This window comes from Oncorhynchus gorbuscha, linkage group LG11 (assembly GCF_021184085.1).
Source record: "Oncorhynchus gorbuscha isolate QuinsamMale2020 ecotype Even-year linkage group LG11, OgorEven_v1.0, whole genome shotgun sequence".
In the NCBI taxonomy this organism is placed as follows: domain Eukaryota; kingdom Metazoa; phylum Chordata; class Actinopteri; order Salmoniformes; family Salmonidae; genus Oncorhynchus; species Oncorhynchus gorbuscha.
This window is the reverse complement of record NC_060183.1, coordinates 25,897,381-25,923,492: the sequence shown is the minus strand read 5'-3', so window position 1 is coordinate 25,923,492 and position 26,112 is coordinate 25,897,381. Positions and strand designations below refer to the sequence as shown.

Genomic DNA, 26,112 nt, shown 5'->3' with positions numbered 1-26,112 from the left:
CTCTTTCCATCCATCTCATACCACGAAACGCATCATTGGAATCAATAACTGATTTTTGGCAGCTAGAAACGGAAACCAATCAAACATGCCTTTAATCGCATCCCCGACGGTGTTTCAGTGCTGAAAATGACGCGTTTGGACATAGATATACCTCCATTTCTGAACGTATGGAAGAAAAAAGACGATTTGATAAAACACAAACAGCCCCAGACAACTACTACTACATTCGTATAAACGAATAGCCTCGACGCACTACCTGTATTTGTCCATGATTTTGAGACATGCCTATGTTCATAAAAACATCCGCAGTTTGCATTAAGATATCTCGATGGTTAACTCTCATCATGGCATAGGATATAGGCTACTCGGTGTATGGACAACAGAAATACACAGAACGGGTTCGAAAATTGCATGTCACACATTTTGGATACAATTTAGTCCAGAGACAAACAAGAGACAAGAATGGTGATAAGAATATTCTTGGAATTGGTTGCTTCCTAAAGGTAGCATATAGGCTACGATTTTTCGTTTATTATAGGCTTATAATAAACTAGATAATGCATATAACGGCTACATATGCTGTTAAATGTAGACAACATTATATTTATCTCTCTCTCTCTAGGTATCACCTCACCTAACTGTATGCAAACGCAAAAGGGAGCGAGCGCGCGCGCCCTAAATAAATCGCGGTGTGTGTTGCTAACGCACCTGTCAATGCCTGACATTCCGAGCATTGAATCATTTATTTTATTTATTTCCCTCCCTCCAAAACGCTTTCCCCCTGCCTTCCGACAATACAATAAACATAACTGGTTATCGGCTACACACAAACGCGCACACATTTTCACGGACTCATTTGGACCGTTACAATAACGCGTGCATATTTTCTCAATTCATGCCATAAGAAAATTGGGTTGCGAGGAGTGGTGGAAGTTCCATCCTTACCACATTCATCACGCGACATCCATATTGCTCAAATCTGACGTTAAATATTCTTCGGATCCATCTCCGCTGATTTTGCCTCTTTCAAAAAACCCGGATATATGGTTCCCCCCGTCTCTCTCCTTTCCACAAACGGCATAAGGGAGCGGGGAGCAACGCTACACCACCTTACCATAGCATCCCCCTCTGTCGGATTGGAAGGTAATGGGTCTTAAAGAAACATTCTCTCAGCATTCTCCGCATCTCTCTGTGATTTACGCGCGCGCACACACGCACGTACACACACACACACACACACACACACACACACACAGGCCAAACAAACACCTGATTAATTATAGTCTACAGTAAATGGCTATGAGAGACAGCTAGGCCATGTTGACAGACATACAAACTTAAGCCATCGTACATGGACCACACCATGCATAATGGAGACTTGTGACATCCTCAATATGATACGAACGGAACAAATGAAAGTGAACATGGTGTGCATTAGGCGAGTTGGCACATAGTTTATAGCCACTCTTAGACACATATCACCTATATTCTGGTGTCACAAATGTGCGCGATTTGACTGCACCAGATAAGTCATTTTTGTGATGGTGTAACCATATCAGAATTAGGCCGCAGGAATGAGGAGACGTGGTGCAAACATCAAAAGCTACACGCTACTTGTACAAACAACACTTTTAGTTTTGAACATAGGCCATGATATTTTGTATTTTCACTCAAGACACCAATCAAGAGTGAATATGTAACAGAATGTACATTTCTAAATAGTGGTTTGTGCCTTGATCTGACCCGGCCAGTTCTTTGCATAGCGATGAAATTAGATGACACGTATTTATGTTGCTAATATTATGCAGGAGTAAGTGTTGTTTTTTTAACTTGAAGACATACACGACACAAAAGTATGTGAAACTATCCATTCCGTGCTGAGAATGGTATGAAAACCAATACAGACAATACAATATGACAAGAATGCTATTATTTGTGTATTACATCAAGTGAGCAGTTTGTACATTTAGTTACCATGTTGTTTTATGGGTATGTCGACGTGTAGAACCATATACCATGTATATACAGTATACTAGCCTATGTTCAATTTCACTGCACGTTCCTGTAAAATAAATAAACAAACAAGACATTGTTTGATATATAGGTTTATGAAGACATTGATAGCATATCTCAGGTAAACAGATGAGCCCGGGTTGAGTCGGGAAAACCGAAGGCAGGGCCGTCTTTAAGAGCGAGGAAGCCCGGCAAGAGGTGATGTAATGTGTTCTCAGACAATGATGTCATCGACTGAGACACAGCAAGGATTTAAAGTGACAAAGGCGTTATTAAAAACCCAGTTCCATTCTGCGTGAGGCCTGGTCAGAGAAGAGTTAATCAGAGGAGTAGCAGTCTAAAGGACCAGTGTTGAGGAAAGAAAGCGCTATTGATGAAACGAGAGGAAATATGTCATATATATTTTCGTAATGTTATAATAACAGAGCCTTAGTGCAACATATGGTAATGCCGAACATATGTTTATTAATTAGGACATTTGAGATACAAAACGCGAGCACAATTCATGTTATATAGTGAGAACAATAATACGTGTTATTGGTGAACAATGAACAACCATCCAACTGTGATACATAGGGGTGTATTTTCTCAGTGTTAGATATGTAAACCGGGTGGAATAATTGTGTAACCTCGGCCGTTTGACATGTACTGTGCATGCGTTTATTGCTAGTACTGTACCCTACATTGTATTCATACGGCATATGATCACAGTATATACGCACATGCAGGTCTTGTGGTGAATTCCATTTTCTGTTGGTAGCATATCCTGATTATCGATTTCCTTTCTGATCACACACTTTTCCCGGACATAACCTTGAACATAACTTTAGATGTTGAACCGTTTTCATTGGGAAACATCATCATCATTCTCCTTTCCCAGATATCTCTCTTCTCTTCTCCTCAATACACTATTTCTCTCTATCACTTTCACCCCCCACATCTAGCTCACTCCAGTCTCTATTGTACTACATCTTCCTTGTCATCCTCCATTTTTGCAGTCCCTCTATAAACTTGTCCGCAGTACTGTTACTCTGCCTCTTCCAAATGAGGCACTTCGATCCGCCCTTTCCTCCTCGTACAGGCCTAGCGAGTTGGTTTTGGATGGGCTCCGTCTGTTTTGGACCGCGTGGTTTCTCTCTCCACTTACACTGCTATTGGCCACCTTCAACTCTCCACTTCCCTCCTGTTCTACCTTCATATCTACTGTTCCACAATTCTCTTGTCCTGTTTCTGCCCTTCCACACATATGCATAAAGGGGACCTGTTCTGATTCAGGATGATTCCACGATTCGGGATTAGGTCTCCTCCATTCCTGACTTTGTATGATTTCCCCTTGACTCTCCTGAGTTGGTTCCTCTGTTGCTTTGGGCAAAGCGCCATTGTCCGATATCTCTTCATAGATGCATAGGTCATGTCCTGGTTTGGATGAGACGCACAATGTTTGATTAGCAGATAGTGGTGCGTTCCGGTCCTTAGATGTTAAATCTTGCTGCTCATTGGTTGTAGTGATGTCTCCACTATCGTCTGTGGCTATACCATGACTTGTGGACGATTCTGAATGGTGGCAACCTTCGATTTGTTGGTCTGTTGGTCTTGCCACCCTATAGGTCACTTCATCTGCTGTTGAAATGTCATTGGTTGCCCTCTCAATCTCTTCTCCCTGATTGGATACTGATTGTCCACCAGTCATTGTAATGTCCGTGTCTGACAGATTGATGTCACTTGTGATTTTATAGAAGAGTGAATGATTTTCAAACATTTTCTCTAAACTTTCACTTACAGAAAATGTGTCACCATTGGAATCAGTTCCTGCATCATGAGATGTTGGATCATTGTCCACATTCAAGGTTTCCTTTTGGCACAATGGCTCTATTCCGTGGTCTTGTAAAGGTATGAACTCTCGCCACTGATTGGTTGAGAGGAACCATTCTGCTTTCAGATTGGTGGACAGAGAACTGCTTTCAACGTGATAGGATGAGAGTTCCTTTTGGTCCTCTTCCTGTTCTTTGTCTTCACACTTCTTGAATTGCAGGCCTCCATCAGTCTGGTATACGGTCATCGAGGAGATCTTATTGGAGGAAGTGGATGGTTCCTTTTCTTTTTTACATTTCATGATACCCTTTCTGTCACCGTGACCTTTGTGCAGTGTTTTGTTCCCAATATGACCCTCACGACCTTTAATGTGCCCCTTCCCCTCATCTTCATAAAGAGGTTTCTCTCCAGGGGTCGGAGGTTCTACTGTCCTGTTACTACGTAGAGCCCTCCCGTCACTATGACACCAGCCTCCGCAGACATCCTCATAAGGGCCAGAAACTGAAAAGTACAAACATTTCTGGAATTGGTGTGATTCTCTGACAGTAGAAGAGCATAGACTGTATAATTACCGAGAGCAACGAAAGCAGAAAGCGCAAACTTTCTGCATACATTTATCAAAATAACTCTTATCACATCAAGCCAGCATGAGTGTTTGTACCTAGGCATTATGAGTGATTCAGAGGGGTTGGGTTAAATGCGGAAGACACATTTCAGCTGAATGCATTCAGTTGTACAACTGACTAGCTATCTCTTACCTGGCATCTCCCGGCTCTTTCTGGCCTTGTCATAGGTCTTCTGTGTAGAAGGGGTGTTGTGGAGCTCCTGTCTCTCCATCCTGGTCAGTGGATGTCCGGGCACCACGGCACTCTCTCTGACTGCACTAAGTGAGAGAGGGGAGGAGATTCAGAGGGAGAGAGAGAGAGAGGCACAGGGAGGGACAAAAAGAGGAGGTAGAAGGAAAGCCCCTGAGATTAAAGCTAGATTCGTAGATGCATGCAAACTCATAAAGAAAACACATGACAAGAACGTATAGCAACACAGAGACAGGTATACACAATCTATCAGTGGAGGCTGGTGGGAGGAGCTATAGGAGGACCGGCTCACTGTAATGGCTGGAATGGAGTAAATGGAACAGAGTCAAACGCGGCTTCCATGTGTTTAATACCGTTACATTTATTCAATTCCAGCCAGTCATCAATGAACCCCGTCCTCCCATAGCTCCCCCCACCAGCCTCCACTGCAATCTATCTATGTACAGTATAAAATAGAGTAATTGATATCCCTTCTAATAAGTGTCTCTCTACATAGTGAAACACACTGAGCTGTCACAGAAGTGATTCATCATAACCCAGCATAAACACACACGCACACGCACGCACACGCACACACACACACACACACACACACACACACACACACACACACACACACACACACACACACACACACACACACACACACACACACACACACACACACACACACACAATGAACCCCACCTCCGGATGACTCTCTCCCTGATCCTCTCCACACGTCTCAGTTTGGCCTCTCTCTGCTCAGGGGTGAGGTCAGGGTCCGGGGCAGATGTTAGGAGAGTGGCGTGTCCCTCAACCTGTGACATGAAAGCCACAATCCTGAGTCTGTCTGTATTTCATGTGGCATTCATAAGTTATATTCTTTTGGGAATCAATGGGTGTATATCATTACTTGAAATTGCAGTTGAACAGAAGGACATTTTCCAAATTGTGACTTTGAGCTTTGTGGCATGCTTAGCTGTACAATAGTGAAAGGTGAAACTGTCATTAGGGATGACCTAATGTCACACACAGGAGGCTGCTGAGGGGAGCATAATAACGACCCGGAACGGAGCGAATGGGATGGCATCAAACACCTGGAAACCATGGAAACCATGTATTTGATGTATTTGATACCATTCTGCTCCAGCCATTACCACGAGCCCATCCTCTCCAATTAAGGTGCCACCAGCCTCCTGTGGTGTCACAGTTGTTTGGCGATCACTGGCTAATTAGTTTGTAAAAAAGCCTTTATTAGAATGTGACTCGTGTTTCATAACTGAAATAAGAGATGAGATGAAATGAACTGTACTCATCTCACCTTCTCTTCCTCCCTCTGACATCCTCCCAACACTTCTCTTGTAGTGTCATGACCCCTATCCTCCTTTCTTACCCTGGGATCAGATGCCCCGCCTCCATTAGAGGCCACACCCCCATTTCCCACAACGGCCCAGTCTTGACCCTGCTGGGGCCTCAGGGCCTCCACAGCAGACTCTGTGTTGGACGCCTCTTTCCAGGGGTCCTCTCTGGAGGATCTGGTGGTGACATTGTGGCTCTGCTGGGCCCTAGTTGCATTGAGCCCAAAGGAGTTCTGCTCTTGCCTCGCTGAAGCTAGCTCCTGTAGAGCCCTAGCCAACCGTTTGGCCGGCGGCTGCTCCTGGCTCATCTCTCTCATCTCTGCCTGGGACCAATTGGAATTTTTATCAGGCATCTCAAATAACTGCCTTCTAGGTGCTTTCTGGGGTATTTGCTTGCTTTGCTCTGTCAATCTTCCTGGAGGAATCTGCTCAGGCAGCGGAGTGGCCAACTCGGGAGGGGGGTCCTCAACAGAAACGCGTCGGGCAACCAGAGAGGACGGCAAGACGGCTGTGAGGACTCTAGTCACCCTCAGAGGAAAGGGGGCCTAAAACAAAAAAATTACTCATTCAAATGTTTAGGCCTGCATATATGCATATATGAAGTTTATTTCCAAATAATATTCACAAGTTTTTCTTCATGTGTGTGTAAAATATTACTGTTCTAAGATTTTTTTTATTCATAGATTACATTTTTTTTTTTTTCCAAAACTCTACACATCCATTGTTTAGCTGGAATGGAATGTTTGTATACTGTATATTGGACACGGTGCCTTCAGAAAGTATTCATACACCTGGACTTATTCCACATTTTGTTGTGTTACAGCCTGAATTTAACATTGATTGAATCAATTTTTTCCCTCCCCAATCTATACACAACACCCCATAACGACAAAGGGAAAACATGTTTTTAGAATTGTTTTAAATTGTATTGAAAATGAAATATCTCATTTATATGAGAGTCAATACGTGTAAGAATCATCTTTGGCAGCGATTACAGCTGTGACTCTTTTTAGGTAAGTCTTTAAAAGCTTTGCATACCAGGATTGTACAATATTGTTCAAGCTCTGTCAAATTGGTAGACCGCTGCGCCACTCGGGAGGCCACTCTGTTTTTTTTTAACCCCCCCCCAAAATCCCTAGTCCAAGCCGATGACAAGCATACCCATAACAGGATGCAGCCACCGCCATGCTTGAAAATATGGAGAGTGGTACTCAGTGATGTGTTGTGTTGGATTTGCCCCAAACATAACGCTTTATATTCAGGAAATAAAGCTAATTTCTTTGCCACATTTTTTGCAGTTTTCCATTAGTGCCTTATTGCAAACAGGATGCATGTTTTGGAGTAGTATTATTCTGTACAGGCATCCTTCTTTTCACTCAGTCATTTAGGTTTGTATTGTGGAGTAACTAAAGTGTTGTTGATCCATCCTCAGTTCTCCTATCACAGCAATTAAACTCTGTAACTGTTTTAAAGTCACCATTGGCCTCATGGTGAAATCGTAGAGGGGTTTCCGTCCTATCCGGCAACTGAGTTAGGAAGGACGCCTGTATATTTGTAGTGACTGGGTGTGTTGATACACCATCCAAAGTGTAATTAATAACGTCACCGTGCTCAAAGAGATATCAAATGTCTGCTTTTTTAATTTGTACCCATCTACCAATAGGTGCCCTTCTTTGCGAGGCATTGGAAAACCTCCCTGGTCTTTGTGGTTGAATGTGTGTTTGAAATTCACTGCTTGACTGAGGGATAATGCAGTCCATGCAACTTATGTGGCTTGTTAAATGAGCACATTTTTACTCCTGAATTTATTTAGGCTTGCCACATTGTTCACTCCATGTGTAACTCTGTGTTGTTGTCTGTTCACACTGCTATGCCTTATCTTGGCCAGGTCGCAGTTGTAAATGAGAACTTGTTCTCAACTAGCCTACCTGGTTAAATAAAGGTGGAATAAATAAATAAAAAACATAACAAGGGAGTTGAATACTTCTTGACTCAAGACATTTTAGCTTTTCATTTTTTATAAAAAAAATAAAATCATTTCTAAAAACACAATTCCACTTCTGGGTTCGTGTAGGCCAGTGACATCACATCTACATTCAATTTAGGCTGTAACATTACAAAATGTGAACGAAAAGTCAAGGGGTGTGAATACTTTCTGAAGGCACTGTATGTGGTTGTCTCACCTAGCTATCTTAAAATCAATGCACTAACTGTAAGTCGCTTCGGATAGAGAGTCTTGCAAAATAACTAAAATGTCAAATGTAAATGTTTTACACACAGATCTCATATTATTGATCATTTTATTTTAATTCTATGGATATATAGCGTCTTGGAATGAAACTTCATATTAACATACAGTAGTGTGTACACTGAGTATACAAAACATTAAGAACACTCTTTCCAATGACAGACTGACCAGGTGAATTCAGGTGAAAGCTATGATCCCTTATTGATGTCCCTTGTTAAATCCACCTCAGTCAGTGTAAATGAAGGGGGGGGGGCAGGTTAAAGAAGGATTTTAAGCATTGAGACAATAAAGACATGGACTGTGTACATGCGCCATTCAGAGGGAGAATGGGTAGTGTAGTTCTTGACACAAAACGGTAGTGCCTTAGGATGTCTGATAGTACGTGACAGGCACACCGGTTTGTGTCAAGAACTACAACGCTGCTGGGGTTTTCCCCACTCAACAGTTTTCCTGTGTGTGTCAAGAATGGTCCAACACTCAAAGGACATCCAGCCAACTTCACACAACTGTGGGAAGTATTGGAGTCAACATGGGCCAGCATCCCTGTGGAACACTTTCGACACCTTGTAGAGTGAATTGAGGCTGTTTTGAGGACAAAAGGGGGGGGAGTACAACTCAATATTAGGAAGATGTTCCTTAATGTTTGGTATACTCAGCGCACTGTATATATCCATACAATGTTGGATCATAGGTTCACATACAGATTGGATCATACATAAATCCATTACACACTAATCCTCATAGAACCAACCTCTTCTTTCGGTTCTGAACTTTGATACTGGGTTTGGCTGGTGGGACCGGACATAGGCGGTTTCCTGCGACTGGCTACCCTTTCCTGATGTCTCCTCATCCTCTCAATCTGCTCCTCTTCACTCATCCTTCCCTTCTGAGGGGGAAAAAAAGGAGGCTCTAGCACAACGTGTACGACTCCAATACACAGAAGTCATGACTGGTTGTCGCGAACGACTGAGAATGCCCGAGCATGCATCGGTAATAGTGCTAATAGAAAATCTGTGATACTGTGTGTTTGTGTGAGGGAGAGGGAGACAGGGAGGGAGGGAGAGAGAGAGAGAGAGAGAGAGAGAGAGAGAGAGAGAGAGAGAGAGAGAGAGAGAGAGAGAGAGAGAGAGAGAGAGAGAGAGAGAGAGAGAGAGAGAGAGAGAGAGAGAGAGAGAGAGAGAGAGAGAGAGAGAGAGAGAGAGAGAGAGAGAGAGAGAGAGAGAGGAGAGAGAGAGAGAGGGAGAGAGAGAGAGAGAGAGAGAGAGAGAGAGAGAGAGAGAGAGAGAGAGAGAGAGAGTGAAGAAAACTACAGCGAGAACCACAGAGCCGCATGTCTCTGCTTCCCTCTGTTGACTGTCAGGGGCATTGCAACATGCCCTAATTGTAAGGAACCTGATCAAGACAATAAAAAAATGCAGTTTGGCATTTACTGAGATGACTCACGTACTGAAGGAAGCTCTGCAGAGTTGTCACTAGCTGGCACAGCCGCAAAGTCATACAATCCTAGTTTAAACCTAACCCTAACCACAATGTTTAAAATCATGGCGCTTGCAACGCCATGGTTTAGGGTTTGAATGTATGCACTCGCTACTGTAAGTCATTCTGGATAAAAGCATCTGCTAAATGACTAAACATGTAAATGTAAACCTTAACCACACTGCTAACCGTAATGTCTAACCTTATATTACGACTAAAAAGATCATTTTTGTTTTCGTGAATTTGTCGATGTAGCCCATTTTGACTTTGCAGCTGGCCCACCAAGCGTAACCCCCCCCAGTCCTACCCCCAGGGCAAAACTCATGACAATAAGAGTCAACCTTGTTTTTGAATTTGGCTTTGAATATATATATATATATATTTTAAACCTTTCAGTTACTGTATTCGTATTCCATCAGGTGATTTGCATTTGAAAAAGGTGCAGATGGTAGAGACGTAGATTAATTAGACCATCTTACTTTATTTGTAATGTCTGGTGTGGACCATCTTGAACTCGACTGAGATTCTGTGGGTGACAGAGATCGAGGGAGTGAGGGAAAAGGAGTGTATAAGAAATAGTCATTGATAACATGAAGAAAACCTGACCAAGGAAGTACAGTACAATGTACCACCATCAGAAGGGACGATTGTCTCCAAGGCAATTAAATAACCATTAAGTCTATGCTGCTGTTTGCCATAGTTATACCATAACGTTACACTCTTAGAAAAATGATTTAAAAAGTGTTCTTCGGCTAGTCCCCATAGGAGAACCCTTTTTGGTTCCAGGTAGAACCATTTTGTGTTCCAGGTAGCACCCCTCTGTGGAAATGGTTCTACATAGAACCGAAAAGGGTTCTACCTGAAATCAAAAAAGGGTTCTTCAAAGTTGTTCTCCTATTGGGGACAGTCGAAGAAGCCTTTTTAGGTTCTTAGATAGCACCCTTTTTCCCCCTAAGAGTGTAGATAGGTAGTTCAAGTACTTGATAGTCAAAGACATAGTCATAAACCCCATATCATACTAGCTACCTGATGTCTCTCTCTGTGTCCTGTCACCATGGAGATCAGATTGGCTGTTTCCTCTTCTGTCCAATGGATCTCCTGGGCCACCGTAAATGCCCTGGAGTACATACACAGAGATCACGGAGGGAGTTTCCACTATTGCTAGATCTACAAAATGGAGTGCAAGTGCCCAATTTGGGACAAGGGTAGAAAATCAGGATGCAACCTATGTCTCTCTCTATACTCACCTCGTAGTTCGGATTCATCCACACATGCCCCTGGTCTCTTCCTTGATTGGTGTCTTGGAGCTCCTGGGGTAAAGGGGGGCGGGCCGGAGGCTCTGATTCCACCCCCTGACAAAATCATAAACATCATTAACCAATCAAAGCTCATTGTTTGGTATCATTATACCAACAGCGCCCTTATAAGAACATTGAATCATATGCCTTATCCAATATTCCTTTGGATATATTGACAGAGTGCAGAGGCCCCACTCTGAATTGGTATCATTCCACAGCACTATAGTAACCTACTAGGGCACTGGTATTGTGGTATGGTAGTCGTACTGTACCGTTGGCAGTCCACTCGGCATCCTCTCTGTTGGAGATCCAGGAGTCCCCGGGTGGGAGGATGACTTCTGTAATACTCCTGTGGGAACTGAGAAAAGACACACACACAAGGTGAAGAGAATAAGTTGAATCAAGAGCCATACTGTACACTGTATCTTTACATATCTGCATCTGATTGCTCCCTCTTCCAATGTGTACATACGCTATTCGTTCCTAAGCATGAGCAATATGAGGAAATGTTCAGACAAAGTAGGAGTGTTTCTGACCGTTACCTGTGTGCCTCTGGAAGCCCAGCAGGACCCGGAAGTTATCCCTGTTGATCCTGAGTCCAGAGAGGATGTCGTCCATCATCCACAGCTCTCTCTGGGCCTGGGACTGCTCCTGAGGAGGGGTGAGATGAACTTTTGGTTATTCTACAAAATTTAACATGACCCATGGCCCTTCTAACCAGTTCTTCTTAGAACAACATAAATAAACAAAAATGGCCACATTCATCAAGCTGGGTAAGATATAATTATTAAACATGTTTATAATAATTAAGATTTCTTCCTAGGTTCTGGCCTTTCTAGGGAGTTTTTCCTAGCCACTGTGCTTCTACACCTGCATTGCTTGCTGTTTGGGGTTTTAGGCTGGGTTTCTGTACAGCACTTTGTGACATCGGCTGATGTACAAAGGGCTTCACAAATACATGTGATTGATTGAAATGAGATAATATTAACAATGACCTTTGACCGAACTAGGTCAAAGATCATTTTAAGGCCAAATCAATTCTAAGTAACTTCAAACCAAGTCTTTGAGTTGATTTGGTCATGCAACGTTGAACACAGTGAGCTTGCCCCTATATCTATTTTTTTGTCCCCAAGTTAGCCGTGACCTTTGAAACAAAACAAAGCCGTGGATGGCCCCATAGACTTCTTTCCTGGCCCCATAGACTTCTTTCCTGGGCCCATAGACTTCTTTCCTGGGCCCATAGACTTCTTTCCTGGCCCCATAGACTTCTTTCCTGGGCCCATAGACTTCTTGCCTGGGCCCATAGACTTCTTTCCTGGCCCCATAGACTTCTTTCCTGGCCCCATAGACTTCTTTCCTGGGCCCATAGACTTCTTTCCTGGGCCCATGACTTCTTTCCTGGCCCCATAGACTTCTTTCCTGGCCCCATAGACTTCTTTCCTGGCCCCATAGACTTCTTTCCTGGCCCCATAGACTTCTTTCCTGGCCCCATAGACTTCTTTCCTGGCCCCATAGACTTCTTTCCTGGCCCCATAGACTTCTTTCCTGGCCCCATAGACTTCTTTCCTGGCCCCATAGACTTCTTTCCTGGCCCCATAGACTTCTTTCCTGGCCCCATAGACTTCTTTCCTGGGCCCCCTGGGCCCATAGACTTCTTTCCTGGCCCCATAGACTTCTTTCTGGCCCCATAGACTTCTTTCCTGGCCCCATAGACTTCTTTCCTGGCCCCATAGACTTCTTTCCTGGCCCCATAGACTTCTTTCCTGGCCCCATAGACTTCTTTCCTGGCCCCATAGACTTCTTTCCTGGCCCCATAGACTTCTTTCCTGGCCCCATAGACTTCTTTCCTGGCCCCATAGACTTCTTTCCTGGCCCCATAGACTTCTTTCCTGGCCCCATAGACTTCTTTCCTGGCCCCATAGACTTCTTTCCTGGACCCATAGACTTCTTTCAGGGTACATGGAAAAATAGAAGTTTCAACAACAAAAAAGTGACAATGACATTTGATTTGGTCCCTTCAAAAACACCCACTGTTCCTAGGCCGTGATTGAAAATAAGAATTTGTTCTCAACTGACTTGCCTAGTTAAATAAAGGTGAAATAAATCAAAAACACCCATTGAAACACCTTATCCCTGGAACAACATTTTAGGCTAGTTTCACACCCTCAGCATATCATCAAATAATGTGCTCAGAAGGGGGAGTCCTTGGCTGATTCGTGTGATTTAGCCTGCATTTTGTGACGACGTCGGTCTATCAGGTTCAACGAGCACCTTTATTAGGGCTTTGATTGATAACCACCTTTTTGGGACGGTGAGAGCCAGATGTGGCAGATCTTTCCAATGCTGCAGTACAGTACATTCCTCTGAATACCACACATTTTCTGTATTATGGTAGTACCCTATTAGCACATGTTTGTTTTTATGATAGTGATAGCATGGACCGTCACACTGTTGTACTGTCTATTTTAGGACGGGGGGGGTGTATCCGAAACAATGTGTACAAATGATTTGATGAAACTTTTTCAATCTGGCCTTGTAAATAACACACTGTCTAATCAGGTTGTGCCAAAATTTCAGTCTGAATGACGTATGCTTTGAAGGGACTGGAATGCATCAGACATGTGTTGGAAAGTTCAGGAAAGCAGAAGGAAGATCCTCAGGCAATCATTGTGTATTTCACCTTTCCCAAAATGTTTGGTTTAAAAAGCATGCTGGCGGTGCTTCTTTTTGTATTACTGTGAAATAATACAAATTGAATTTCAGAATGTCGCGGGGACACGTCAGGAATATACCTTATGTGGGTGAAACCGACCAGTGTGGGTATGGGAAACATTTTATGAGTTGCAGTGTACATAAAGCCAATTCAAGAACATTGCAATAATATGAATGTTATAAGAGAACGAGAGAATCTGTAAAGTGTGACAAAACTGAGGAGTCTATACTTGTGGCATCCCGAAATTACAGACGTGCTGCAGGTGTGATCGGAACACAGACAGCTCGCTCTCCATCCTCTCATACTGGCTCCACACTCTATCCATTTCCTGTACCAAAAAGTAAACAAATGTACTTCAATTCAATTCGGGGGTTAAGAAATCAAGTTTAGGTTCATAATATGATCTTGCTGATGTGGATATCAATGAACATTTTGATTCAACGCTTGTACATCATAAAAATCATAAACAATTCCTTTTTTTTCTTCTTTTTTTAAACATATCAGTTCCATCACCAATGAGACGTCGCACATCCTTGCTCGAATAGTGACCAGTTCTTCCTGGAGCAAAGCCTTCTGGGTGAGTGCTCCTTCCTGTCCTCGGAGTCCTTGGTTCCTCCACTCGTCCAGTTGCAGCCTGGTCATCTCTAAGGCGCACTGGACACTGTCCTAGAAGAGAGGGAGAGATGGGAAGGGTCAAAAAGTTTGCGCAATACATGCTACATCGTCGCAATACAGGAAAGGATTGTAGAAGCTTCCAAAGGTCGAAGTTTGCGGTGCGAAAACAGGCGCTACAATGGAAAATGTCACCAGATGAAACCATCGACAACACAGTCAAGTCAAGACAGAGTGTGTGTGAAGTGTCGAGTGAATAACAACAATATGCACTATTGTCGTCTCGTAGAAAATCGAGAACAATTGTGTGGGTCATGGAAAGGAAACTGTAAGCTGAAGGTACTGACCTTGTCAACTTGTAGATGGGCCAGCTCTAGAGAGAGAGACTGGAGAAGCTTGTCACACCCACACAGTCTAGTCAGCACAGCCTAACACAATAAAAAAAAACAGTTCATCAATCAAACACAGTTCAATATGGAGGGGGGAGTGCTGAGGAATATTTTTTTACAACGGGATGGGGAGGTGCTGACGAGTATTTTTCTCCACTAATACAGGAGTAATAAAGGCCTAGTTTACACATTTTGCGGACATCCATTTAAAAAAAACAAAATTGTTTCAAGATTTGTCAGCACCTCTACTCCCTGAGGCTATGGTTCAATTAGTGAAAAACTACAACATAGAAATCATTGAAACAATAAGAAGGATGTATTGACTACATTTCATGAAAGGGCACAAATACAAAATATTCTTACGTCTGTTTCACTCTCAAGAGGCCTGACGGGTGGCGGCGTCTCTTTCTCTTTGAACAGCTCGGACTTGGAAGACTGTAAGCAGAGAGTTCATGACAGCTCATGACCTAACCAATTCGTTTTTCAGACTGATTTCGACACACTTCCTCCTTTAACTCGAATGAAATCCCAAATCACACAAGGCATCACGTATGACTTCCTTGTGAATAATGGAATGTATGTGTGTACCATTAAAAAAAGTGTACCCCCAAATGCCCTTACTCCCAGCATGAATAAAAGGTAACCTTGGGTAAAGAATATCCTTATTTGTGTGTAAATGTTTGGGTTTGAATCAAGTTTGCTTGAGTGAGTGTTTTCTTTTTGTGTTTTGTAGAGCCATCGTCTCGTAATGCTACACAAAACATCGAAATATTTTTTGAGACAAGATATACGTGCAGATATAGTATGTCTCTTAAGTTCAATTATTATGAAATGAGTTTGCCCATGGGCTCTACAGTCGTTGACACATGCTTTATAGTGCATGACAAAACAGGCTGTGGCTACTGCCATTATTCTCCTTTGCAGAAATGCAATGGTGTTGAAACATAACCTTTGACCTCAACAGAGTGTAGTAGGCAATTAATTTCACAATCACCAACAGCACATTGATCTGAACACACTGAAGCTATGGCAGCCTCGTGTTGCCAAAACTGCAGCTAGCTACATGTGGCACTTTAACAACAGAAAAAAACATAATTGTCAAACAACGTATGTGACGAACCAGAGATTGAAAAAAAAGAAGACAAATACCGAACACAAAGGATATCGCTAGACAAGACAGTTTTACGGTTGTTGGACTCACTCGCCAGTAGCTAGACAACAACAGGGCGGACAGATGGCAGACATCTCTCTAGGACGCTGGCTGTTCCAGAGACCTCCAGTCATTTCACGTAAACTAGCAACTGCGCAGAAATGGTATCCACTAGTTCATCTGACTCTAGGGGGATATATACCTATCTCTTGAATAGTGCTGAACATGAAAGTGTTCCCCTAAATACGTGCAAGCCAAGTGTCATTATTGGTATAACTTGTCAGCAGTTGCAGGTACTAAATTACAAGTCTATGGCACATTGTCATCTTAAGTACTACAGACAAAACACAACATTAACAAGTAACAACATAAAAAGCTAGTCAAACACAGACCACAGACAGACGGACCACAGACAGACGGACCACAGACAGACGGACCACAGACAGACGGACCACAGACAGACGGACTACAGACAGATGGACCACAGACAGACAGACCACAGACAGACAGACAGACAGACCACAGACAGACAGACCACAGACAGACGGGTTGTACCATAGGTGGCGGTAGCAGACAGACAGACATATGGCTGCGATGGTGATGGTGGTGGTGATGGTGGTGGTGTGGGGGGTGAGGAGCATGGGGAACTCTTGAAGATGGGGGCAAAGGGGGCAATAAGTCTGTTTCCCCCCCTGTGGAGTAGCTCTGAATAGAGAAACAGGGCAAAAATATATACAATACAATACGTAATTAAGAATATAGAGATATACAGGCAATATACAATAACATGGCTTATTATACAATGTCTACATGCTAATATGGATGGTTATACAAATACGTTTTTACAATCAAGTTATACAATTATTTGCCTATAAATGCACTATGATGAATTATAATGTTATTACAATTACATACTGTAGGTATGTATTAACTCTCTGTGTACAGACAGTGTATATACTCTGTTGATGTACAGTGCCTTCGGAAAGTATTTAGACCCCTTGACTTTTTCCACATTTTGTTACGTTACAGCCTTATTCTAAAATGGATTAAATACAATTTATTCCTTATCATTATACACACAATACGCCATAATGACAAAGGAAAAATATGTTTTAGACATTTTTTGCAAGTGTATTCAAAATGTAAAAAAGTGAAATATGACATTTACATAAGCATTCAGACACTTTACTCAATTGTTGAAGCAACTTTGGCAGCGATTACAGCCTCGAGGCTTATTGGGTATGACACTACAAGCTTGGCAGACATGTATTTGGGGATTTTCTCCCATTCCTCTCTGCAGATCCTCTCAAGCTCTGTCAGGTTGGATGGGGAGCGTCGCTGCACAGCAATTTCCAGGTCTCTCCAGAGATGTTCGATCGATCAGGTTCAAGTCCGGGCTCTGGCTGGGCCACTCAAGGACATTCAGAGACTTGTCCCGAAGTCACTCCTGCATTGTCTTGACTGTGTGCTTAGGGTCATTGTCCTGTTGGAAGGTGAACCTTCTCCCCAGTATGAGGTCCTGAGCGCCCTGGAGCAGGTTTTCATAAAGGATCTCTCAGTACTTTGTTCCAATTCATCTTTCCCTCGACCCTGACTAGTCTCCCAGTCCCTGCCCCTGAAAAACATCCCCACAGCATGACGCTGCCACCACCATGCTTCACCATAGGGATGGTGCCAGGTTTCCTCCAGACGTGATGCTTGGCATTCAGGCCAAAGAGTTCAATCTTGGTTTCATCAGACTAGAGAATCTTGTTTCCAAGCCGGCTGTCATGTGCCTTTTACTGAGGATTGGCTTCCGTCTGGCCACTCTACCACAAAGGCCTGATTGGTGGAGTGCTGCAGAGATGGTTGTCCTTCTGAAAGATTATCCCATCTCCACAGTGGAACTCTGGAGCTCTGTCAGAGTGACCATCAGGTTCTTGGTCACCTCCCTGACCAAGGCCCTTCTCCCATGATTGCTCAGTTTGGCCGGGCGGCCCGCTCTCGAAAGAGTCTTGGTGGTTCCAAACTTCTTCCATTTAAGAATGATTGAGGCCACTGGGTTCTTGGGGACCTTCAATGGTGCAGAAATGTTTTGGTACCCTTCCCCAGATCTGTGCCTCGACACAATCCTGTCTCGGTGTTCTACAGACAATTCCTTCAACCTCATGGTAGTCAACTGTGGGACGTAATATAGACAGGTGTGTGCCTTTTCACATCATGTCCAATCAATTGAATTTACTACAGGTGGACTCCAATCAAGTTGTAGAAACATCTCAAGGATGATCAATGGAAACAGGATGCACCTGAGGTCAATGTCGAGTCTCATAGCAAAGGGTCTGAAGACTTCCGTAGGGATTTCTGTTTTGAATTTTGAATTACATTTGCAAACATTTCTAAAAATCTGTTTTCGCTTTGCCATTATGGGGTATTGTGTGTAGACTGGTGAGGATTTAATTTTTTGATTCAATCCATTTTAGAATAAGGCTGTAACGTAACAACATGTGGGAAAAGTCACGGGGTTTGAATACGTTCTCAAATGCACTGTGTACTGTACATAAGGAGATTATGCTCTGTTGTGCACACTCTGTGTATATTCACACTGTGTTGTACCTTTCCGAAAGCTCTTCGTCCGCTTGGAGTATGGTGGAGGGAGGAATATACAGGCGTGGGCTAAGGGGGGAAAAAAGTCAACATGGAGATTGAGATAATTAAATAATGAAAAACCCAACCTTAATCCCAACCTTAACTAACTTCTTCTTTAATTATGTTGTCTTGTCTACGCTTTAGCTTTACCTTGTCACAATAACATGCCACGTACTCATTGAATCCTTCTATTATTTGAGTCTCTGCCCGGCATCTAAACCTTTACAGGTGTAGAATAACACCACAAATCAACGAATCGTGTCCTCCTCACCCTGTTGATTGTGTGCCATCTGTCAGTCCCTGGAGTGTGGGGGGCGGATTTAAACTCCATCTTGGGAGACGCAGGGGTGTAACACAGGGTCTGTGGCGTCATGGGAGGATCCTCCTGGGGTCGAATGTCAACCCGCCCGACTGGTGTGTGGGGTCGCGATCCCAATTGACCTCTGGGGGTCAAAGAACCTGTCCCCATGAATTCTGTGGGCTTGGGTGGTGTGTTAGGACCAGAATGGAAGGGGAGGGAATCCTCATCTGTCCGGTCTCTCCTTCTGCTGCTAAATTCTGTTGGACTGGGTGTTCTGGGCGATGGGCTAAGTACACAAAATAGCACAGAATGCACAGAAGTCACCACCCCCCCCTTAGACAATTCCCCCAGAACAACCGTGCGACTTTCTAAATGTGCTTGATGACAGAGACAGTGGCAGGTGACAGATGTCTAGACACTGAGGCCGCTTGCCAATCCTCCCGTTCTACCTTCGCCGCACGCTCCGCCTCCCTCTTGGCTCTGAATGGGGTGCCCCCGTTCTCCCCCTGGCGACCTGACTTGGGTTCCTCTGTGATGTGTTGGTGTGCGCAGCATTACGGGGACCACTGAGAGAGGGGGAATGAGGGAGATCCACAGACTCACTGCTGCCACCTATCTGCGTGAAGTCCTGATAACTCGAGCAACGCCTGAGAGAACGCAGAAAAGGAAGGATAGCATGATGACCGGATTATATCCTCTTGATAATGAAATACAATACAGTTCTAACTGAGTCCTGTATTATTATTACATAAAGGTTTTATTTAAGGAAATCAAAAGATGAAGAAGTGTCCAATAGAGATGAAGAAGTGTCCAATAGAGATGAAGAAGTGTCCAATAGAGATGAAGAAGTGTCCAATAGAGATGAAGAAGTGTCCAATAGAGCTCTACACAGGTACCTGTTGATGGAGCTGTCTGCTTCCATACAGGCGGACTGACTGAGCGCTCTGACCCAGCCCAGCATGTCCTCCTGAGTGTCTGCACTGAAGAAGTAGGAGCGCATTCCCTGGTGCACCACCTAATGTCATATTAATACATTATTTTACAGTGTACACACACACACACACACTGTGTATACAGTATAAGCACACACAGATACTGAACCTACAGTCGACATAGTGGAATGTATACGGGGTTACTTACTTTGAAAGTGTTCTTTCTGTTCCTGCATTCTCGCGGTGTGCAGAAGAGAATGTTGTAGCTGGGTAGTGGGATGCTACCCAAAACAGATTCTTCTCTGCTGTCTGGAAGAGAACGAGTTGAGAGAGAGAGAAAAAGAGATGAGAGAAGCTGGACGAAAAAGGCTGGACGAAAACTGCACTGTTTATGTCAGGTACACACACGCGACAACAGTATTCTTTGCTTGCCTTTGTAGTAGAATAAACAGTAGTTAGAGAGGACAAACCATCTTCTCTTCCACAGTTTCAGCCCGGAGCTGTCCTACATGGGACAAAACATTTATAAGAATTATACGATTTACAATGACAAGCAGAAACACATTCTGACGCAGCTACGAGCGTGACTAAACATTAACAAGCATCAACGGATTATTCACGAGTTTCAATATAGTGTTCCCCCGAAAGTCCTACATCCCCATTCAATACAATGCCTGTTTAATTGCTACCTCGCAGTGATCAACACATGATCTTGGATGTTCTGTTTACTGAACAGTACCTTCTTATTGAGCCAACCTCTTATCACCACGGGGCAGTTGGGGTCTCTCTTCGCCGCCCTACATCTCTTCCCAAACGTTTGCACCCTGTCATCGCCGTCCTGTAAGAGTTTGAGAGAGATGAAATAACCTCGGTAAATGTTGATCTTCGTGGCGTTCGGTGGCGTCAATGAGCGTTGAGCTTGTTTATTAAACAAAAACTAAGCAAAGGTAGAGGTGGTTCAGGACAGGAGAGACAAACCTTGCTTCTGACAGGAAAAGAGGAGATTGTGACCACACTTGAGGCATGGCTCATTCTGTCCTGGTCCTCCATTCTGTGAGAGAGATACAGAGAGAGAGAGATACAGAGAGAGAGAGAGAGAGAGAGAGAGAGAGAGAGAGAGAGAGAGAGAGAGAGAGAGAGAGAGAGAGAGAGAGAGAGAGAGAGAGAGAGAGAGAGACAGAGAGAGAGAGACAGGGAGACAGAGAGAGAGCAAGGGACAGACAGAGAGACAAAATGAGAGCCAGAGAGAGAGAGAGCGACAGAGAGAGAGAGAGACAGAGAGACAGAGAGACGGAGAGAGAGCCAGGGACAGACAGAGAGACAAAGAGAGAGCCAGAGAGAGAGAGCAACAGAGAGAGAGAGAGAGAGACAGAGAGCCAGAGACAGATAGAGAGAGACAGAGAGAGATAGAGAAGAGAGAGAGAGAGAGAGAGAGAGAGAGAGAGAGAGAGAGAGAGAGAGAGAGAGAGAGACAAAGAGAGACAAAGAGAGAGACACAGAGAAAGAGAGAGAGAGAGAGAGAGACAAAGAGAGAAAGATGGATAGAGAGAGAGAGAGAGAGACAGAGAGAGCGAGAGAGAGAGAGAGTGAGAGACAAAGAGAGAAAGATGGATAGAGTGAGAGAGAGAGACAGAGAGAGAGAGAAGGAGAGGAAAGAGGAATAGGAGATGAGGGACAGGAGAGGAGATTAGGAAGGTAAACATTGATTAACAATTTTATGCACTTCAGTGTCCGTATGAAAGATTTGCCATGAATGAATGATACGTTGATGCCTAATTTTAGATAGTCAATATATGTACATGTGGTTCTCTTCACTACCTAAAGAAAGGCAAACTGTGATCATAACAGCAAGAGGCCCATAATGGTTTGTACTACACAGTGTTTCTATGAAGAGCTGACAGTGGCAATACCAACCAGAAGACACCAAGCTAGCACAAACACTGGTAAGTAAACAAATCAACAGCAACAGTCAATGGCGATAAGTAGAACTAAACTTGATTCTCAATAACAACGAGTGTACTCAACAGGCCTTGCCTCACCAGACACAACCAACATTACCAACACACTACTGCATACAACTAAACAACTATACAAACCAAACAGTGTGTTACTCCCACAAATGAATTCCCATCAAATAAACTATGTAATTTGCTACCAAGTACAAAATGTTACATGTAACAAGCACATATCCATACCCGAACTGTTATCCGAAATCCGTTCCTCATGAGAGGGGTGGGGGGGGGTACCGTAGTGTACTTGCCCAACCCTTTCCCCCAACTCTCTCTCACAGGGTTCTATTCTGAGCCCTCACAGGCCCTGCCGCCCCATGGCGAAACTGACAGGTGACAGCTGCTTAGCCATGGTAGCAGGTGGGGTTCTGGGTAGTGTGTGTGAAAATCAATATGGCGCAGAAAGCAAAGATGGTATGCGAGACATGCGGGGGGAGCGCAAGACGGCAGCACTAGACGGCACTGCTGAGGAGGACAGGAAAGGGGAATATTCAAAAAAAGAGTGGACATGGGGGATGGGGTAACATGTTGAAGGCAAGGAAGCAGGAAGTCATTGGAAATCCATCCGTTTTGTGTGCGTTTGGTTATGTCACTGTTACTGAATCCTGTAACTAGCTAGAAAGCCCCATAGCCGCAGTCGTGGGAGACCCCGGTTATTCCGAACGGTAACATTATTCATCTACGCGACTATCAACAAGCGAGACATGGAGTGAGAGAAGACAACAAGAAGCCATTGTCAGGGAATGTTGGCCCTAGCCAACCAGGGTTTATGTGGGTGTGGTGAAATATTTGGAGAATCTCCTTCTGACCTGGTGGGGGTCGCTTGCTAGCTTGGGGAACAGAAACGGAAAATGCTAAAGAGCGCTAGCGAAGACAAACAGAGTGTTTGTGTGCCACACAGAGTGGGCTTTGTCGGCCTTGCGCTCAAGGAGCCGGGAGCATCATGAGAATGCCGACAATGATTATGTTGAATAAATCACACAAGGAAATCATCTCTTTCCATCTAAACACAATATCTCACTCACGGAGACACTTGTATGCTGGCAGTGTTCACCAAAGTCTGAAAATCGTGACCTTCAACACTCAACACACTAGTGATGACCCACTTGACTTATGAAGATCTTATAATGACCTTATTACCGGTAATGAGAGAGGGGGAAACAAATGGCTTTGGACGGCAGCATGACGTAGTATGACTCTGAAGCCTATCAAACTAACTAGTTTATGGCTAAACACAATTGTTACATATCAAGTGTTTTTCAGCTTAGCTCAAAATAAGTTTGGTACCATGGTCACAAATTTCAACCACAAACAATGGGTCACATACAGTATATAACATTTCAAAACGCAGATGACCTTACTTGGAATTCATACAGAGTATGGGTTACTTTATGAAAATACAAGTAGGAGACGTATTGTAACACAATATCAATACAATAAGGGCATTGTAGATCAACCAGTGAATCACTTGATTTACTGAGAAAATGGTGAAAATCACGAGGTCCTGTTTCGTCAACCAATGGATACACAATAAATAAGGACAGGTGTTATCTGTCTAATCGACTGTTTGTCATTTATCTATTGATATTACAACTACTCATTTCCCACAATGAATTGTGCACTGTGACTTTTGATCAAAATATCAATATGTTAATTCATAATAATAAAAGTTCATTTGGGTACATTTTAAGTTTGTAATTTAGTTTTCTTTTTATAGTAAAGAAGCACCATACAAACTGCTTTTGAAATTGAACTGAATTAAATATGACTAGTCTGTTATTTTTTGGTTTTTGGTCAAATTAAGACTCAAAAGAGTTCTCAACATACCATCTCATATTAATTTATCAATTAATCATAAAGATGCCATATTGCTGTACCTGACCAATCGTGTCTGCCTGCTGGCTGTCTCAACCTCCATTACTTGGCTCTAGTCCTGAGTCCTCACAGCATCTTCCCAGGGTTGGCTGCTCTGTCCTGGCTATCACAGTCGCCTGTTGCCCCTTCAGTCACAACACTATCCTACTCTGCTGTACTTCAATATCCTAATGTGGTAATCTCTCTTTCTATCTCTATCCCAAATGTTCTTCTGTGCTGGGTTTATCTGCACAATTTGTTCGGCAATCTACCTACGCTGTCCATTGACACTCAATCTGCCTTTCTTCCTTCTAACAGTGGGCTCTCTGTGTGCTCCCTCTTCCTCCCTCCCTCCTTCCTTTCCTCCCTCCCTCCCTGCCCTTGGCAGTCTCTCTCTTTCGCTGAGTGTGGGATTGTGACTTAGGCATTTTTTTTAAACAGCTGTTCTCTCTCTTTCTTCCTCTCTGCCCTCAGTGACATTTTATTGCTATTCCCCAGTTGATCGGAATCTAGGTTTGTGCTAAGGAACTGGGGACACCGATGTGCACACTGTTAAAATGAAGTGTTTTGTAACAGTAAAACTAGTGGCAACTGAGCTGCCACCAAGGTGTTCTGAAACATGACATGGTGTGTTGTAATACCACTATTTTTAAAAAACATTTTATTTAACCTTTATTTTAACTAGGCAAGTTAGTAAAGAACAAATTCTTATTTACAATGATGGCCTACCAGGGAACAGTGGGTTAAGTGCCTTGTTCAGGGGCAGAAGGACAGATTTCTACCTTTTACCTCCTTCTTCTGGAGTTTGCAAATACTGTAAGTATTGTAATACTGTAAGCAAATACTGTAAATACTGTAAACTCTTATATTGTGTGCTGTTAAACTTCTCATTGGTCATTACAGAAGCTCAAATGTACAATATTATGTTCAAACAAAGGATGCGAGAAAATATAGTTTTGTAAAAACACAAATTATACTTTTGTCCAGAATAATAATGAATGAATTACAAAATCACTTTTTCAAGACATGACTTTTTCAAATACTTTATATTTTCTTTGCAAATTATCAAATGACAACAAAACATTAACAGGGCTTTCCCATTTTTATATTGATAAATAATATTGATAATAATATTCATATTATTCAAAATCAAGGCACATAATAATAATTAGGTGGGTGCTTACATTTGTCCTATTTGTCCTATTTCACACATGTACAAGGGTGAATTGGACTTTTTTTGTTGCATATCCCACTTCCCGCTGAGACACCCCCGGAGAGTGGGGTCATGGCCAGGGATCAACCATTATTGACAGTGACCCTGGAGAAATTAGGGTTGCGTGCCTTGCTCAAGGGCGCATATACAGATGTTTCACCTAGCCGGCTCCTAACTGCTAGGCTACCTGCCACCCTTAATATGGCATTACATTTCACATTCATTGGGGGAAAAAATACAGGCAATGACTGCTAATGTTAGCAGTAGCACTCTTAAAAAAACGTGTACAAAAATTCAGCCCGGAGTTCAATGCGATGCGTTGGTACATGGAAGGTTGTTCAGATGCACAACTTCCGGACTTGTTTCCGTGCGGTTTGTTGCTACTTTGCTACCTGCCAACTTGACGTTTTATTACTTTTACATTTTTAATAATCATTTTATATTTTAATTTTTCAATCACTCTACTTTTTTTCATTCAACTTTTTCACCCTTGGCGCTTTATCTGGACGTGGTTCTACAGGACCTCCACCAGCCAAAGCCAAGTAGTAACATGAACATGATGCCTTCTAATTGCCGTCAATTGAACTCATAATATACAGAACTATCGCCTAATGGTGAAGACAGCCGCGCTGCAAGCCCAGCTTCAGACGCAATCGTTAGGCAAGGGTAATGTAAGTGTAGGAAAGGATGGAACAGCGTCTGTGCCACCCTCGCACGGTCCCCGCAGCCGGACAACTTTCTCATGGCTTCTGGAGGGAAATGCTGTAGGAATGCTCTACCGGTGTCGCTCATTCAGCCAAAACTTTCAACAGGTTCTCCCCATTAAGCAATGAGTCGTAGTTAGAAGCCAAGTCTTCTCTGGTCTCCTCCACCCGTTACGGGGTCTGAGCGCCGAAGCCTTCCACCATTAGCTCTGACAAATTGAAAACCCTAGTCATTGGCGACTCCATCACCTGCAGTATTAGCCTTAAAACGAATCATCCAGCGATCATACACTGTTTACCAGGATCAGGGCTACCTACATAAAGGCTCATCTGAAGATGCTGCTGGCTGAGGCTAAAACTGGCGAGTGTAGAGAGTATAGGGATATTGTTATCCACGTCGGCACCAACGATGTTAGGATGAAACAGTCAGAGGTCACCAAGCGCAACATAGATTCAGCGTGTAAATCAGCTACAAAGATGTGTCGGCATCGAGTAATTGTCTCTGACCCCTCCCAGATAGGGGGAGTGATGAGCTATGCAGCAGAGTCTTACAACTCAATCGCTGGTTGAAAACTGTTTTCTGCCCCTCCCAAAGATAGAATTTGTAG

The 26,112-nt window shown here is 43.4% G+C and overlaps 2 protein-coding genes across 13 annotated transcripts in view; both read right to left on the bottom strand.

Moving 5' to 3' along the window:
• Positions 1-1,193, bottom strand: part of LOC124048393 (liprin-alpha-3-like) — a 46,106-nt gene extending 44,913 nt beyond the window's left edge. For 2 of the 4 annotated variants that reach the window (XM_046369141.1, XM_046369140.1), the window contains exon 1: positions 946-1,193. The gene's annotated coding sequence lies outside the window, so the exon portion shown is untranslated. The remainder of the gene's footprint in view (positions 1-945) is intronic. The other 2 variants (XM_046369139.1, XM_046369142.1) reach the window with 1 other exon arrangement.
• Positions 1,194-2,455: 1,262 nt separating this feature from the next.
• Positions 2,456-23,901, bottom strand: si:ch211-234p6.5 (pleckstrin homology domain-containing family A member 4). Of its 9 annotated transcripts, none has more exons than XM_046369129.1 (24): positions 23,611-23,901; positions 20,703-20,775; positions 20,464-20,562; positions 20,157-20,229; positions 19,933-20,033; positions 19,689-19,807; positions 19,242-19,439; positions 18,763-19,078; positions 18,459-18,518; positions 16,422-16,571; positions 15,080-15,151; positions 14,675-14,755; positions 14,229-14,381; positions 13,945-14,043; positions 11,545-11,653; positions 11,275-11,360; positions 10,952-11,056; positions 10,731-10,821; positions 10,184-10,230; positions 8,980-9,114; positions 5,944-6,525; positions 5,328-5,440; positions 4,584-4,708; positions 2,456-4,326 (listed from the first exon to the last, which is right to left on the bottom strand). In XM_046369129.1, the coding sequence occupies exons 1-24, from the start codon at positions 23,649-23,651 to the stop codon at positions 3,017-3,019; spliced, it is 4,338 nt and encodes a 1,445-aa protein (XP_046225085.1). In that variant the 5' UTR covers positions 23,652-23,901; the 3' UTR covers positions 2,456-3,016. The 9 variants fall into 9 exon arrangements, with proteins under 9 accessions (XP_046225085.1, XP_046225088.1, XP_046225086.1 ...); XM_046369132.1 differs by having other exon boundaries at positions 6,016-6,525; XM_046369130.1 differs by having other exon boundaries at positions 8,980-9,111.
• Positions 23,902-26,112: the final 2,211 nt, after the last annotated feature.

What these genes read in the sequence shown, in the direction of transcription:
- si:ch211-234p6.5 (XM_046369129.1), bottom strand. Translation starts at nt 23,651, where the DNA reads ATGGAGGTTGAGACAGCCAGCAGGCAGACACGATTGGTCAG. An exon ending in GATGGCACACAATCAACAGG is followed by an intron (nt 18,519 to 18,762) that starts GTGAGGAGGACA and finishes TTCCCCCCTTAG; the next exon opens with CCCACGCCTGTATATTCCTC. An exon ending in CTCTTGAGAGTGAAACAGAC is followed by an intron (nt 14,756 to 15,079) that starts GTAAGAATATTT and finishes TTATTGTGTTAG; the next exon opens with GCTGTGCTGACTAGACTGTG.